Raw genomic sequence first — 17,052 nt, 5'->3', positions numbered from 1 at the left:
GAATTTTCAGTACCTATATGTTTGTTTGCGGCACTTTTCCACATTAACTGAAGTTTCTGTTAAAAGTGTTATCTAAAGAACAAAATACGGCATTGTAGCTCCTTCGAAATGGCGCCCGGTCGGTTCCGGTCACCTGCCATTTTAAAACTATGAGCCCCTCCGCCACCATTTTTTTTTGCAAGAGCTTGGGATACATTTAGCTATCAGTGGGACACAAGTTAATTCTGCATCCGATAGTGATGCGTTATAGTTAGCTGGAAGCGGAAACTACTGCAGCATGCCGTCATTTTGCAAATATCTTGCCATTACTGCTGCAGCATCGATCACGCATGTGCCAAGAGCCACGAAGTTATGTTTGTTTATGTCGCTTCAGTCAAAAAAGTGCGAAGTTCGAAACATAGAATGCCATCGTAAACCATTATCAGCAACAACGTAAACGAAGTGTCGATGAACCATAACCACCGACTCTTAGCAACTTTGTGTTGCAGCGGCGCCTTGTGCCGCGCTCATGCCGACTCAGGCCGCATGAGCCGTTAGGCTGTTGGTTGAAATTGGTCCAGATCGCCTAAATAGCACACATAACATAGTGCATGCAGTGCCGCACAGAGAAGTGCACAAAACGAGAGTGCCGCTGTAGCTTCCGAGATCGCATGGTGCCACCAAGGTGCCACGCAAATTCCGCACTAGTGCGACACCATTCTGGCCTATGAGATTGGAGGCTACGGCCACTGTACACTGTACTGCTTCGCCTGGAAGCCTTGAAAGCACGGTAACCCTAGCATAGTTGAAAGCGAGCAACTTTCCTCACAGCTTCTGAAATCCGCGCGCAGCGCACGCTCATCTCGGCAGTCGAATCTTCGTCGCGGTGATATACTGGAGTGGTGGGAGCGTATGCGTGTGCACTACCATGCGCCCAGTTCGGAGTACAAAAAAGTACTGAACCCTACGACTGGCCCAGAAATGAGAACAACTGCCGCAAGAGCATCCAATGCAAAATACTGGATGGAGTAGACTAAAACTTACTTTGTTTTCTTTACGTAAAGAGTAACGGGTATGTAATCCATGACTGCGATGTGAATGAACTTTTCAGCACTCGCGATCACGTCCAAGATGCTGTCGATGTCCACGGTACGGCCATCTGGACAGAAGGCGGGCGGGGAACTCTGCGTATGCGTGAAGGTTAGGTTAGGCTATGCGTGTATGTTTGACAGGTGCCCTTAAAGGGACAATAAAAAGAAAAATTATTTGACCTGTTTAAGTAAATTACCCTTTTGCAACTCTAAGGAAGCCACGCTAACTGTGAGAAGACACTTGGTAAGCCAGGAAAAAAGGCAAGAACAAAAGAGAACAAAAGATGGGAGGTGACGCTGCCGCCTTGAAATTCTCGCACCATCTCGTCATGATGTCATGGGTTTGTCGGCTTCAGCTCAAGCCTTGTCCACTTATTATCTGTAAACAAGGTCTACAATGTATTCTAAGAGCATTAAGAAATTAACTTAGCAAGTTTCAAGGGCACAATGGCTAAAATACGAAGAAATAAAAAAACCCTTTGAAGTTGCTTTTAATCTCTCAGTAATCAACCTATTACCTCAACATTAAAAATGTTTTGAAAGAATACTTTAGCAGTCTAAACTGATATGTTTTTTTTAAATGCGAAGCATTTCTTGGCGAACATTTGCCACTTTGACAGTATCTATCTATCTGGCCGCCTACGTCTTGGTGCTCTCATGGTCGTTTCGTTAACTTGGTAGGTACCAAAATTGGCATTGTAGGTCAACAGTGTATTACTAACATAAATGATAGGTCATGAATGTCATGACATGTGTGTCATGTAGGTCATAAAACAGCCGCCTAAAATGACAATGACCTAGCGAAAAAAAATTAACACTCAAGAACCACTCAAAACGGGTTCGGACGTGGGTACTAAGTGAAGGCAACACTTAAAGATGATGGTAGAAGTCATAGTCATGAGTATGACTCATCACAAATGACAATGAGGCAGCAAAAAAACGGTTAACGCTCAAAAACCACTGAAATCGATTCTGACATGAAGGAAACACTAAAGGATGGTGGTAGAAGTCATAGTCATGAGCATGACTCAGCAAAAATGACAGTGACTCAGTGAAAAAAGATTAACACTCAAAATCCACTGAAATCGGTTTGGACGTGGGTACTAAGTGAAGGAAACACCAAACAATAATGGTTGAAGTCATAGTCATGAGCATGACCCAGCAAAAATGACAATGACTCAGCAAAAAAAGATTACCACTAAAAAACCACTGAAATCGATTCTGACATGTGTACTAAGTGAAGGAAACACTAAAGGATGGTGGTAGAAGTCATAGTCATGAGCATGACTCAGCAAAAATGACAATGACTCAGTGCAAAAAGATTAACGCTCAAAAACCACTGAAATTGGTTCAGACGTGGTAATAAGTGAAGGAAAAGTCTAAAGGTCAATGGTTGAAGTCATAGTCATGAGCATGGCTATAGGCTTTCGCCTTAAGCTCTCCTAGGCGTTGCTAAAGGGACTCCTGAGGGCTCATGATGTGAATGTCATGACATGCGTGTCATGTAGGTCATGAAAAAGCCCCCTACGTCTTGGTGCTCTCGTGGTCGTTTCGTTAGCTTGATAGGCTCCCCGCACACTGCTTTGCATAACATCGATTTCCACAGGGTGTGGGATCTGCCAGCATTATTCTCTAGTGTCTCCGTAAGCCATGCGGACATTATGAACTGACGCTGACTGGTACTACCATGCTGCACTTTTATGACACGAACCTGTGACTATATTAGCTAAGCTAGCAAAATTATAAAGAAATATGCTAACCAGCCTATGTCATGCGAGAGTCACTCTTCTGGCCAACCATAACATCAAAGTGGTTGACTTTTTGTTTTTGTTAACGAAGATGCAGAAACAAAAATGCTGATACGTAGGTTGCAACTTATGTGAAGCCTACCATGAAATTCCGAGCAAATGCCACACCAGTTAAGGCCCAAGAAAGCTACCCCCCCCCCCACCCCCACTCTTCCAATACAATCGCCATGCTGAGGTGGGGGGGGGGGGGGCGCACCCTTACTCAGAACTTATTGGTACTTGGTTCATCCTCCAAAACAAAGGTTAGTATTGCAATTTCACGTCTGCAAGTGGCCAACGTGAAGGGAAAGACATTACTAGCATGATAAACTGCCGCGTTACATTAGCCAAGTAAAAGTGATACAAATTATTCTATTTAGGGGCACATGTTATGACTTCAGAATAGAAACTGAGTATCAAGGAACTGTCATCCACATTGCCCTTTGACAAAAGGGTGTTTTTTTGCACCGAGAGATTTGGTCCACCAAGAGGTGGACCAAATGGAGCAAATGCCCCATAAGCTTTTTATGCCGACTGTACAACTTAGCACCTGCAATAGGAACAAGTTAATCATAGCTGTTAAGTACAGTTGAACCATGTTCTAACAAACCCCCAACTGACATTTTTCTTCTCCCGGTGAACTAGGAGGAGTGCATAGGAGCAGTGTATTTTCTTACTGTAACTGCAATCACATTTTCGCATGAAATTGGACAATACTGCTGCAGAAGTGGGCTTTTACTGGTATTTCTAAAACTCATAGCCTTATAATTTCAGTGTAATAGCCTTAATAACATTCCAACGACCCACAAACAACGTGTTAAACTCCAGCCACACTGACTGGCAGTGCGCCGCTGCTCAGTTGAGTGAGGAAAGGGCGGGTTTTTTCTTTAACTTCCAGAAGAACTTTTTACAAAGATTACAAAGAAAGTTCAGTGCAAACTGATGAGCTATTTCAACATTGCTGCATAACACTGCATTGGCTGCGGTTTGTGCGGCGTCGAGTGTACTGCACCACATAACACGTCTGAGGAACAGCATCACTCGACGCAACAAGAACCTTTGCTATGGAGTTTGTCACCGAGCACGCCTATTTTCAAACCTTTTTTTTTTTGTCACCAATACGAATTTCAGGTGATATATTTTATTTCACGGTTCTAGTGAAGATTGTATAAACGAGATTCCACTGTACTAGAAATTGTAGCATATTGAAGGCAAGAGAAGAATGGTAGCCTGTTCAACGTGAGGGTGAGGGAGAGTGGCCAAATTTTTCAACGAGAGGGTGAGGATGTGACTTGTGTCATGAGAGTGAAGGAGGAAAATGAAAATGAAAGCATTTGCAGACCTCTGGTCATCTATAACGAAGTTGCATCTGCCATGAACATACCTTTGTTATATCCGATATTTGCTATAAGCCTATTCTCTTACGTGCTGATATCCCCAAGAAACATTTTAGACCAGTTATATTCATTATGTCAGGGTTCATTATATGGAGATTCGACTGTACGTGGCAAGTCATTAATGACACAGCATATTGCTGAGCAGCCACAAAGATAAAGCAGGCCCATGTAGTGCGCACTCATTAAATGCCTTGAACTGTGATCCACTACGAGTTTTGAAGGTTTTTCTGCTTGAACACTATGAGTACGGCACCGCAGCTCACCGAAAAGTAGGTCAGTGTCGATGTGCCATTGAAATCCACATCAGCAGGCGTCTCCGCGTTGATGTTGGTGCTAAGCTCCGCAGGCCACTGGGCAGGGACCGTAGCGTTTGGGACGCCCAGGTCCCAGTAGACTTGGAAGACCTTGTCCAAGTCCTTGGCAAGGCATCCGCAGTTCAAGATCAGCGCACCAAGCTCCTTCACCTTCGCAGGAGCGGGGAGAGATACAGATGAAATCCTCTTTGTGTACAACTCACTGTGCTTTCTCAGTGGATAAGACACTGCACTGCTAAGCTCGAGGTCGTGGGTTCAATTCCAGCCACGGCGGCCACATTTCGATGGAGCCAAAATGTAAAAATGCTTGTGCTGTGCATTGCGTGCGCATTAAAGGGACACTAAAGGCAAATACTAAGTCGGCGTGCGCTGTATAAATACCATTCCAGAGACCTCACAATGCTCTTGTCATGCCAAGAAAAAACTTGGTTTACGAGAAAATTGCCTCTGAAGAGTTCAAATACCTTTACCGCAATTCAAGTATCATCATCATCACCATCGGCCTATATTTATGTCTGCTGCAAGACGAAGGCCTCTCCCTGTGATCTCCAATCACCCCTGTCTTGCGCTAGTTGATTCCAACTTGCACCTCCCTCATGACTCCTGCAATTCAATTATATAATACCACCCAACCAAGGAGTGGTGACGTTGCATAGGCCATCACCGCCCTTTGTCGCCATCGGTCAGTAAAATGGTGTTTGACAGACGGAAGTACGGTTTTTCAAACAAAACACAAATGCACGACCATAGAGAAACCTAGCCCAGATAGAGCGGTAGATTCGCCACTGCAGCTGCTTTTGGTGAAGTGGCGTGGACCGTTTGGGTATCCCGCGACATCACATAGAAGTGGAATTATATGCTACTTGCAATCTGTGCAAATTTCGCAACCAGCAAAACCAGCACAGCATTACATGATAACGAAACTACTGAAACACGAAAGCATGGGCGGCGCTAAGTCGAGCAATAACGAAACCTTTTGACTGCCCACGTCATTGTCAAAGGTAATGTCAATGAGTTCTTTTTTCTAAAAAAGTAAAACTGGTAAAGTAGCATTTTCTTGCGTTTTATAACGCCATACAATGATGTTTTCATAATGAGTGGTTGAATACCAGTGACCGAATTTAAATGACGAGTGCCTTCATCATCAGGCAAGTACTTGAATGCCCTGGGGAATCTTTAATCGTATCCTGCATTTGCCTCAATTTCTCGATTAATAAAGCTCTGTTCGCGATAGTATTGATGCCTTGGAGATTCTTGAGCACTAATCTATCACTTTAGCTTGACTTAGTATTTGCCTTTAGTGTCCCTTTAAAGAACCCTAGGTGGTCAAAGCTGATCTAGAGTCCCCTACTATGATGGGCCTCATAATCTGATCATGATTTTGGCATATAAAACGACATATTTTATTTTAATTTGATCGCCTTTGTATTTATACTACATTTAGGTCGTTTACTACACAGAAACAAAAGAAAAGATCAGATGGAGCACATAGTGAAATTCGGTCTGTTCAAGTGGATTAACTGAAGAGGCGGACATTACTTGCATGATAAACCGCAATGTCCAGGGGGATGCCCCGGTGGATAATTAAAAAGAATCACTAATTGACCTTATAGTTATTCCCTTTACGGTGCATAACCCAATGGTAAAACTGAAGCTGAGCAGTAGTGAAGTCATGGCTGTTTAGCATAAATTATAAGACTAGTACCACTTTTCAGACACCTTTCCTCAAAATCTGCAAAATAATTACAGTGGTGTTCCAATGAAATCATTCAGAACTGCTTAATGCAAGCTTCTGAGAAACTTCACTGAAATGCCAATGTATTTTGTAGCAAATTTCAAGGCAGAATACTTTGAAAGTGGAGCTAGTTTTATGATTTCTATTGACTTCAATAAAGCTTGGCTTCAATTTTATAATTGAAAGGAACGTCTTTAATCTCAAACATCACGACAAAGAAGTTTGGGCTCGTGGTGATGATGATATGTACAAAAGACGAAGGCAAGATGCAAATCTGATGCTCACAATAGGTGCCATAAAGTGAGTGACTTTAGCTAATTAGTGAATCTTTCTATCTAGGCCACCTGAACATGGCAATTTGTCATGCAGGTCACTCCTGTCTCTTTAAGAAATGCACCTGAAGATATAGAACAGCAGTATCTGTAAAATGCAATTTAAAAATGTCTGTTTAAAAAAAAAAGAAACGACAGTATTGACCCTTTTCGCGGCGATCTTGTGGGCGCTGCCATGTTTGATCACATGGTGACGCGTCCATTGCTTGCCTCAACTGCCTTCATGTTTACACGGAACAACACGGTTTGCACTGCCCTTGTGGCCAGATGTCCAAACAAAATTCACTGAGCTTAGCTAAAAGCGAAATTCAAGTAGTTTAGGTGTTTCATTAAATTTAGCAGTTTTTAGGTGTCTGAAGGATAGCAACAAATTGACTGACATGTGGAAGTTTGCACACAAACACAACGTGGCTTTCTCCAGCAACCCAGCACATATACTAACCTGAGTCAGGGCCCTCCAGTCCATGTTGGCACTGCCCACGTAGATGTGTTTGCTGTCCACTATCCAAAATTTCGTGTGAAGTACACCGGCGCCCATGAGATGGTCGAAGTCAACACTCCTCACACTTGCGATACCTGAAAACACCAGTGACACTGTGCTGCATTACAGTAAAGCTGAAACAAAGTTTGAAATACTGGCTTGAGTGCGAAGTTGAATACTAGTATGCCAAATCTTTTTGAAGAACAGTAATTGTCATCAATTTACTTTCAGGTGTTGCGTCCCAAATCGGCAGGGCGCCTTCTTTCGTTGTTTCCATCGAGGCAGCCGCTTTCATCAGCGCCGCCCAGCCGGCGACAATGCCTGACACCGAACGAGACGGGCAGACAAGCGCCCCAACTCCGCAGTGCGCATCCCTTTGGGTGCTTCCCCCGATGCGACCCCCTTCATCAGCGGCCACCTACCTGGCGGCGCGGCCCGACACCGGCAGTGACGCGAGGACAAAGAGGCTCACGTAGAAGCGACCGACCACCACCGCCACCCCTCGTTCGAAGCGGGGATTAGCGCGAAGGCCATTCTCCCGACCCGGGCAAGAGGACCGTCGGAGGGCAAGGAACTAAGTCACCGACTTTCATGGAAGGAGTGTGAACCCCCTGTTTCCGGATTGCCTCATCCTTGCTTCGGAGGTTGACATCAGAGGCGGAGTTCGATAAACAATACGACTCCTCTGATTGGCCGCACCAAGGTCATCCAATTCCCTGGTGTGGGGAACTAGGGAAGACGAACTGCTTAAAAGAGGCCTCTCCAGTGCGACTGGGAGAGCTCCGACTAGAATCTGATTACTTGTTTCAATATGTAAATAAACGTTTCTCTTTCGCTCCTACTCTCGGACGTACCCATCCCCATGCCTGGCCTATTCCTGACTCCAACTCAACCCCGAGGCGCAACACAGGGGTTGTGGGGACTGCCATATATAGTTACTAAGAAAATATTCATAGCACAAATATACGGGGAAGAAGAAAGAATAGACAAGACAAAGCAAAAGCTTCCAACAGCATTTTATTTCTAGGAAATGGCTATAGTAGAACCCCATTGATGTGTTTTTTCAAGGAACCTCCAAAGAAGAAAAAAAAAAAAAAACATAACAGCTGGGAAAACATATGAGTGAGGAAGGTCCCAAATTGTCCCAGCAACGTCAGAAACAGCTCTGTGCACGTGTATGATTCAGAGACAAGTACTAAGTTCCGTGACCATAGCCCCTCATTCCTTTTATGCTTCACCGCAGAGCACGACTGTATTGCGGTGAAGCTCACTTTAGGAAGTCAACAAAAACTACAATCACGGCGTGACATGCTTAGCTGGACTGACGGTCGCGTACTTCCGAATTTGCCTCTTCAGTGCTACATTTATATGACCGCCGCATTCCCATGACAATAAGATGCGGGAACATCACCGCGTGGCGATTTACCAAATGGGAACATGATACAGTGGAACCCGGATATATCGAAGCCACATATAACGAATTATTGTGTGTAACCAACAGCAGTAAAATCCCCTTTAAAATTTTTATATAAAATTGTTATTTTATATATCAAAATACCTATATATCGAACTTTTTTGTGATCCCCTTCAGACTCGGCTGTGCTACATAGGAGTCAATGGGCTTAAGGTCGGGGCCCCGAAAACGTAAACGTCAGGAAAATACAACAGTGGGGTATCAACAGGGTTCCACCGTATTTATACATTTCAGCGACCACACGTGATATGCATGGTTACGTCACCTTGTAAGAAATTCAACCCATTTATCACTCAAAAACACAGAAGGGGAGCAATCTGTGTATTCTTTCTTCTTCCCGCTATGATCGTTCCCTAGCAGTAGCCACACCAACATGTCTAAACTGCCTCGATGGTCCCTTCTATAGCATTGCTGTCTTCGATGCATGAATCGTTCAGATATACACACATCTGCAAAGGCTATCTGAGCAAGCTAGGTGGAATGCCAGCTTTGGTGACAGTGCACAGGTTTGCACAGCCGGCGGCAAGCAACAATAATTCAATCACTGAAGTTTGAGTGCATAAAGTAACGCCTTGTAATCACGTGAATACATTAAAAGTCTCTTCTACATCTGCAGTTGTTGTTTTAATGTAGTTTTATTAATTGTTTTGTGCCATAGATATTTGTGTGCACTAGATCTTGAGATTTGTGGATAACTTCTGTAGAGACAAGCAAATATCTACATTCCCTTTGAGCATGTTTTAACAAAAATCTGCCGGATATGAAAGTTTCATGCCTGTCCACTTGCAGCAGGTTCTCATCCCAACATCGCAGGATATGTAAAGTAAGCAACTCTTCCACAGAAATGGATGACACCAAGTTGAAAACTAGCAACCTTAACTGAGCATACATGTATACAGTCAAACCCAGTTATACCAATACCGGTTTCAACAACATATCAGATTTAACAATGAGCAGCCACCGCTCTTGTGTGTGTTCAATGGTAAAATAAACCACTTACTACAATGATCCTATGTCACGTTATTGGGTGTCTGCGCTGAAAGGGGGAAAAAAAAATTTCTGGAACAGACAAAAAAAAAAAAAATACACGCAGAAACTTCTCTGGGAGTTGTCTAAGTAAGCGTATGCATTGTGCCATTTGTTCATCTCCACGCAGCCTGGTGTCATTATCAATGTTATAAAACTTGATCAGACCAGTATAAACCCTTAACAACCCTTATCGGTCGTTAACAACCTTATTGAATATGATCAACCCTTATCAACTCTTATCGCTCCTTATCAACCTGGATGTCCGGCAAAGCTGTTGCAACACCACCACTACAATTGCTGAGCGGGGTATTTGCTGAGGGAGGTAGGCAGATTTAAATATTACATAACTAATAAATAACCAATAACATAGCATGAAAACATGGTAGTAAGTGGTTTAATTTACAACAGAACACACAAAAGTTTTTGACACCATGGCTGCTCATCGTTACATCCAAGTATTGTTAAAACCGGTATTGTCCTAAGGGACTTTTGACTGTACTTCTTTCCAATTAAAATATTTTGATGTCTATCCGCTCTGTTATTTTTTCATAATGCTGATTATAACGATTATCAGTTATAACAATGCAATTTTCTTGGCACTTGAATATTGTTATAAGTGGGTTTGCCTGTATTACTAATTTCAACTTTCCAGCGCCATGCAGGTAAACTCACCTTGTTTAATTAAGTCTTGCGTGTCTAAATTAGGCTGCCTTTCTGTTGGCAAGTTCTGAGCAATCTTGATATCAATGGACCGGTTCTTGCCGGCCGTGACAATTTCCTTAAATATGTCCTCCCCCTGTAATAAAGCATAAATGGTAACAAGCTTTTATTCATCAAGTGAAAGCCACAATAACTATAGCTATATTTCATGCGTCCACATATTGATTGCACTAGTTCAGTAACCCATTCCAAGGTAAGCAGGGCAGCTGAGAAAAGAATGTGGCATTGTAAAGGCTGTTTCGAAATACCCAAGACATTGTACATAAAATGATGCTTTTAAGTCCTAGCCCAATTAGCCATTACAACAAGATTACAATTCACCTTTCACACTGTTATCCCTTTTTGGGAGGTCTAAAATCACTGGAAAATCCCTTTAGATCGCTAAATACTTCTAAATTCCTTGGCAGTACTTCATTATGCTAGCTCAGAGTTATACTGATGTCACGTCCTTGAGTCCAAATACTGATTAGTGAGCACTTCATTTTTATATAGCTGTTAACCGATTGGGACCTGCTCAATTACACGGACAGCTTCATAGTGCTACTGCTGGCCCATAGGTGCAGGGGTGTAGCCAGAAATTTTTTTCGGGGGGGGGGGTTCACCGGCCCGACCGGGGGGCGGGGTGAGGCAAGCGTCTGCTTTCCTCTACGTGACGTGATCGATAACAAATATTGGTAGTTTAAGCAGACTCTATACATGTATATCAAAAACATGGAACTAACAAAGACATGGAATTACTGCTGTACTGCGCACAGCAGTAATTCATGCTTGTCGGCTGTCTGGTTCGTGCATTATGTTGCGATGTCGGTGGAATTTCACTGCTGGCATCAACCCCTTTGTGTGTACATTGCTGGTTTGGAATTCCACAACACAACAGCAACTACCAGCCTTCCGTAATTGCTGGTTTGGGATTCAACAACACAACAGTAACTACCAGCCTTCCATAGGGGCGCAATCGCAAACAAGAGACGTTTCGCGCGCAGACTAGATCCTGCGGGAGCGCGGCCTAACCGGCACCTGAAGGGAAGCGGCGGAAATGTATATAGGAAATTTCGACCACCTGGGGTCTTTAACGTGCACCTAAATCTAAACGTGCCTCGAGCATTTTCGCCTTCATCTAAAATGCGGCTGCCGCACTTGTTGCTTCATTTGTTGCTTCAGAATGCGGCCGCCACATTCTCACCCAAAACCTCACAGAGTGTCAAAACCTTGACAAACACCGTGAAAGTTTTTTCCATATGCAGACATGATGCGCTGTAAATTACCAACCCAAACGGAAGCGCCCAGGAATGAAATTGTGATAGTAGCACCGGTTTCTTGAATTATGTCAGCGCGAAGCGACGAGAACAAAGGGTGGGTAAGTGGGGAGGGGGGGATTGCGCAAAAAATTTCGGGGGGGGGGGGGGGTTGAACCCCCCCCCCCCTAGCTACGCCCCTGCATAGGTGTAATGTATTTTGGATGCCCTAAACCGCACCATTTGATATTTTGGACTGCCTGCAGGACCTCGGATCCTGCTAACTCAGCCACTCGGTCAAGCAAAGAAAACAACAGCAAATCAATTCTGCAGAATCCTACAAGGTGGAGGAAGATTCATGAAAGGAAAATTCACATCCACCCGTACGTAACATGAAGCTACAAAGGAAGCCCACATGGGTTTTCTTTGTAGCTTCGTGCATACTTAGGGGTGGATGTCAATTTCGCTTTCATGAAAGAAAACAAATGTTTTTGCTTTAGTACGTCACCGCTGACACTGAAAATCTGAAAGTAACACAGTGCGCCGTCAGTAGTCACTGACGGCGCGCCCAAACCATGAGACAAGCGAAGCCACTAAGTTGCAAAGGCTGCATTTGTGGTCTGTCGCACATGTTCTGCACATTCCACGTTTGTAACTTCACATGTTAAAAAGCAACATGCTCTCGGCCGGCTTCTTTAGCTGCTGTTACAAATTGTTGTTGCTCAGAAACATTGAGCAGCTTCAAATAGCGCAACTCATCCTCGATGTCTGCGCAGATGAGGGCGGCAATATAGTGAGGGATGGACAACGCATTTTATAGGTCACTGTTGCAGTATCCTTATGAAATGGGCCTGCATGCTTATATTTAATTCCATTAGGATGTTATGCCAAGCGAAACAAACACAATAAATAAATAAATAAATAAATAAAAGTGCCAGACACTGACTGTTGCGAAGAAATCTACGGTCATTCAGCTTTCAGGACACAGTCTAACTTTGTTCACGTTGCCAGGAGATGGACACTTGGTGCATCGATGGACCATACTTTTTTCTGTAATGACAGCATGACAATGGTCAAAATACAGGCAGACCAAGTCCCATGCAAGCTTATGTGCGAAAGCAACGCATTGACAAGCTTTTCTTTTGGGAGGGACGGGGCCACCTCGAGTATAAAGTGATTTCATTTCTAGTGGATTCAATATTTTAGAGTCTTGACTATTCGAGCAGCTAGGTGGTTCCCGCCGAGTTGGAATTATCGGTTGGCGACTCGCATCTCACCTGCCAAGCGGAGGGATCTTGGTATATGTCACTGCCACGAAGAGTCCAGTAAAAGGAGGCTATCTTGATCTCTGCTGTGGCAAGCTGTAACAGTGTCTTCCAGCCTTCGTAGGTGCTCACATGCGACGGTGATCCAGAAGGAAATGTCAAGTTGTCGGGTATGCTTTCCAAGAGGGTGAATCTAGAAACAAGTGTGCAGATACTACAGAAAAGCTCCCGCAGAAACTGCGCGAGCCCTAACATTGTGGGTCACAACTGTCAGCATCCAGCACAAAAAGAAAATGCGTACACTTGATACAGCACAGAATAAGCCACGCTCAAGTTGTAAAATCTCATACATGACATTAAGTGCATTTGTGAAGAATGGTGCTATGTATATAAACTGAAGTTCACTTGGAGAATAAAAATAAGAGAACTCTTTTATTAGACATAGCAAACTTAAAACAAAATCACATTATTTATGAAACACAACACTGTGAATACTGGCATGTACCATGTCTTTGCACCACCTCCGATATGTGCCAACCTGGCCCAGGAAGCCGTCAAGGGCAAAACTTTGACTACCTTTGAGCAGCCGCCAAAAGTATTCCTTTATTATGTAGAGTATTTCCTCACGATTCGCCACTGGCAAGTGCAACAATTTCTGGACCACCTGAACACAATTCAACAATGTTTTGCTGGGCTAGCTGGTGCATATCAACAGGTTTGGCCAGCATAACATTGCACAGGGACGCCATACTGCGGTGTCCTTGTTTCCATTCTGTAGTCAGTTCCCTGTGTAACATTACGCTGACCAAACCTGGCAACTGAATGTTCCATTGGGTTCACGCTTGTAGAAGAAACCAACAGATGGATCACTTTCCTGGATGTCCTCATTCAGCGCTCTTCCAGTAGTTTCACTACAACTATGTATACAGGAAACCTACCCGTTCGGTCAAACCTTAGCTTTGCCTTGATGCATCCTATGAGTCACAAATGCTATGCGGCAACATCTTCTTTGAGTGGGCATTCTGCCTTTGTTCTCAAGCAGGCAAAAAGTGAAAGGTGCAAGAAACGACCTGGCAAGCAATGGTTATCCTCGCCAACTACCACTAACTAAAAGAACGCCCTTACACTGAGCTCTTCGTCCCCACAACAATTACGTAATCCAGAAGTACATGTTGCTGGGCTAGGCGGTTCATACTGTTCAGTAGACCAAAAAAATTATGGTCGCTTGCCATATGCCCATGGTGTAAGCAAAATACTTGCAAGAGTGTTCAAATATGACAACATTCATGTCGAACATTGCCAACGTGCAAATTAACAAGCAAACAGGTTCACATGAACGTGCCCCTGAAATGACAGTACTTGAGAGTGGTAAATAAGTGTGTCGTGAGTGCAGTGTGTCATACATTGTAGAATCATGCAACTTCAAACAATGTATCAAGCAGTATCAGAATGATGTAGCCAAAGGACATTAAGCCCCTGATGTACAAGCAGAATGTCACTTTAACGCAGGTCACAATACTGACAGCCATTCTGCAACTGTCACTGCCACAGAAAAATCTAAATTATTCTTCCTAACCTTTATTAATACAATCCACACCCCATTCACTTAACTGGACACATGGCAATCTACTTGATATTTACACTAGGCCATTGCACAATCTGTTGCATACCGTATTTTCTGGTGTATAGGTCGCACCGGTGTATAAGACGTACCTGCTCGCTCGGTAAGCGATTAAAAAAATTAGTGACATTCTCCATGAATGCGGGTCACGCGCAAGCATATGGGTGCCATTTATTTCCACTCGAGGCGCATTTCTGCCGTCGTGGTTGCCGCAATGTTCCGTATAAAGTCCAACGGCGATAACATCGTCCCCGCACGCCGTATGCTGTATGTGCGAGTGAAAGCATCCGACGGTGAGCCAAATCGCGCACAAGGGAGGAAAGCGGGAAGGCAGCGCGGAAGGGAGGGGGGGGGGGTTGGGGGGGGGCCGTGGCTTGTACTTTGCTTGCAACTGCGTAGTTTGCACAGTGGCGCGCGCTGTATCTTGACAGCGATCTGCAGATGCGACGAATTCGGGGTCGGCCTGCCGCCGCTTGTGTTGCTGCTCCGTCCTTCTCGCATGGTGCTCGGGAACTCGACCACAAGAAGAACGTACCTGCCACCTCGATAGCGCGCACAGAACCTGAAGCAATTAAGTCAACTAGCGCACTTCACGTGGCCTTAACATCAAATCCGATTTTGAAAGCAGTTTGTCCGGAAAAAAAAAACGTACATAAGTCGCACCGTTCTAAGACGCACCGATGAAAAATTCAGAAAAAAAATGTGTCTTATACACTGGAAAGTACGGTACATAAGGCACAACTGAACTTATTTTGCCTTCGTGAACAAGGGAATTGTATGGCTCCTGAATTGCCCCAAAAGCTGTCCTTTTTTTTTTGTTCTGTGTGGGAAGTGGTTTTTATTACCTTCAACAAAAACCTGCAACTATGTGACTTTAATTTCTTCTCTCCTCAAACATGTACTGCCTTGAGCAAAAGTAAACAAAACAGGGATCCTGTGATAAAGCCGATTTCCTTCTCTGCCTATGAATGTAATTGAAATTGAGGACAGCAGACTGAACATGGTATTGTGAACTTTCCAATGCACTTGTGTATTTCAGCTCATGCACCCGAGTTACGAATAAAATCAGTTTTTTCAACAGTTATGTGGTCCATATACGTTGGCTTTGTACATGCATGGAAAAATAAACAACTTTAAGTTTAAGTGCAGGCAGATGGTCTGTGCAATTGTATTGCAATAATATCGAGTTTTAGCAAGTCCGATATTCAGGCAAGAGCGGACAGTTTGCTGGATGAATGGGGGCGTAAGCGTGAGTGGCTGTAGTATTTATTGGTGGCGCAAAGCTCAACCAGACAGACACAGAACCAAGTATATTCTTCTTCGCTGCCGGTATAAATAAATTGTGTTCAAAGTTACATCACTCATGTAAAATTTGCACTAGCAGCGACGTAGAATATACTTGGTTACTGCAATATTAGCTCAGTGTTTGTCTGGTTGAGCTCTGCGCCACCAGGTGGCTGGGGCACCGCTCCGGCTGCTCATGTTTGCGCCCCTGCCAACCCGGCAATCCGCTCAAGCGGATTGCCGGGTTGGCGGGGCGCAAACACATTACTGGAATACCGTGCATGCTAAAGCTTTCCAATAAATGAACTTACGAGCATGTGTCGAGGCAGTTGACGACTTTGCCATCTTTGCTGGTGCTCTGAGCTGTAAAGCCACCATCCCGAGAGTGACCCAGGAGTGGGAAGAGCACTACCAGGACAATGAGCAGGAGGATGATAGTGATCGGGATGCATGACGGCTTTAGCCAGCTGCCCAGCTTCACCGAGTCAGACGTCTGCGGCCGCTTGTTCATGTAGCGGCTGTCAAAGAGCTGCAGCTCAAACTCGCCAAAATCGAGCTTCCCAGTGCTGTCCAGGACAGTCTGAAATTAACAAAGCAGCGACAGATGGCATGGGCTTCCAGAAATAAACATAAAAGCCCTGCCTGTAGTTGAATACAGGTAGGGCATGAAAGTTAAACATAGGTTTGTAGGGGTAACGAACACTCATCAGCTGTTGCAACAGTACCACTGAATTATTGTTTAGCATGTGTAAAGACACCACAATGTGCAAGTATGCAATTAAAGAATTTAGCGGCATTGCCCCTTTTCTGTTGCATGTGTGTGAGATGTAGAAAGGAACCAAACAGTGCACCATAAAGCAGTTTGTGAAAAAATCAACAGCAAGTGTAATAAGTAACCTTCAAAAAATCACAATAAATGAAATCATCACGCTGCTGCTCTCATGTTTTAACGTTGTGGGGTTGCAAGTTGGTTGCTAGGATAATGATTTAGTAAACATTAGCAAACAGTTTAATTGTAGTGTAGTGGGGAAGAGAGTCCGGAATCATTGAGAGAGGATGACGAAGTCCGGCAGCCTGGGGAGTGCGAGACAGCGACCGACGCTTTTGAGTAAAGGCTGTTGTGTAGCCCCCTAGCTGTTTTGTAAATAAACTCCCTTATAGTTTGGTGGAGGTTTGGGGTATTCTCCCCGTTTCCCAAACTGGAACTACGAAGCCGTACCTTACCTCCAGCGCCAGCGATGCAGGAAGAAACCACCATGCAAGGCCCCTCCCCAACTCAAACCACCGTCTGTCCCGGCGTGCTGCCTC

The 17,052-nt window shown here is 44.2% G+C and overlaps 1 protein-coding gene across 1 annotated transcript in view; it reads right to left on the bottom strand.

The window, feature by feature from the left end:
* LOC119464255 (5'-3' exonuclease PLD3-like) overlaps positions 1-16,416 on the bottom strand; it is a 29,060-nt gene extending 12,644 nt beyond the window's left edge. Inside the window, exons 1-6 of the mRNA XM_037725165.2 lie at positions 16,056-16,416; positions 12,852-13,032; positions 10,292-10,415; positions 7,078-7,211; positions 4,518-4,718; positions 1,024-1,163 (exon numbers count right to left, since the gene is read on the bottom strand). Coding sequence (XP_037581093.1) covers positions 1,024-1,163; positions 4,518-4,718; positions 7,078-7,211; positions 10,292-10,415; positions 12,852-13,032; positions 16,056-16,255 — 980 coding nt within the window. The 5' untranslated portion in view covers positions 16,256-16,416. The remainder of the gene's footprint in view (positions 1-1,023; positions 1,164-4,517; positions 4,719-7,077; positions 7,212-10,291; positions 10,416-12,851; positions 13,033-16,055) is intronic.
* Between the last annotated feature and the right edge of the window lie 636 nt (positions 16,417-17,052).

Source organism: Dermacentor silvarum, chromosome 9, assembly GCF_013339745.2.
Source record: "Dermacentor silvarum isolate Dsil-2018 chromosome 9, BIME_Dsil_1.4, whole genome shotgun sequence".
NCBI lineage: Eukaryota > Metazoa > Arthropoda > Arachnida > Ixodida > Ixodidae > Dermacentor > Dermacentor silvarum.
This window is presented reverse-complemented; position numbering and strand designations above follow the sequence as displayed.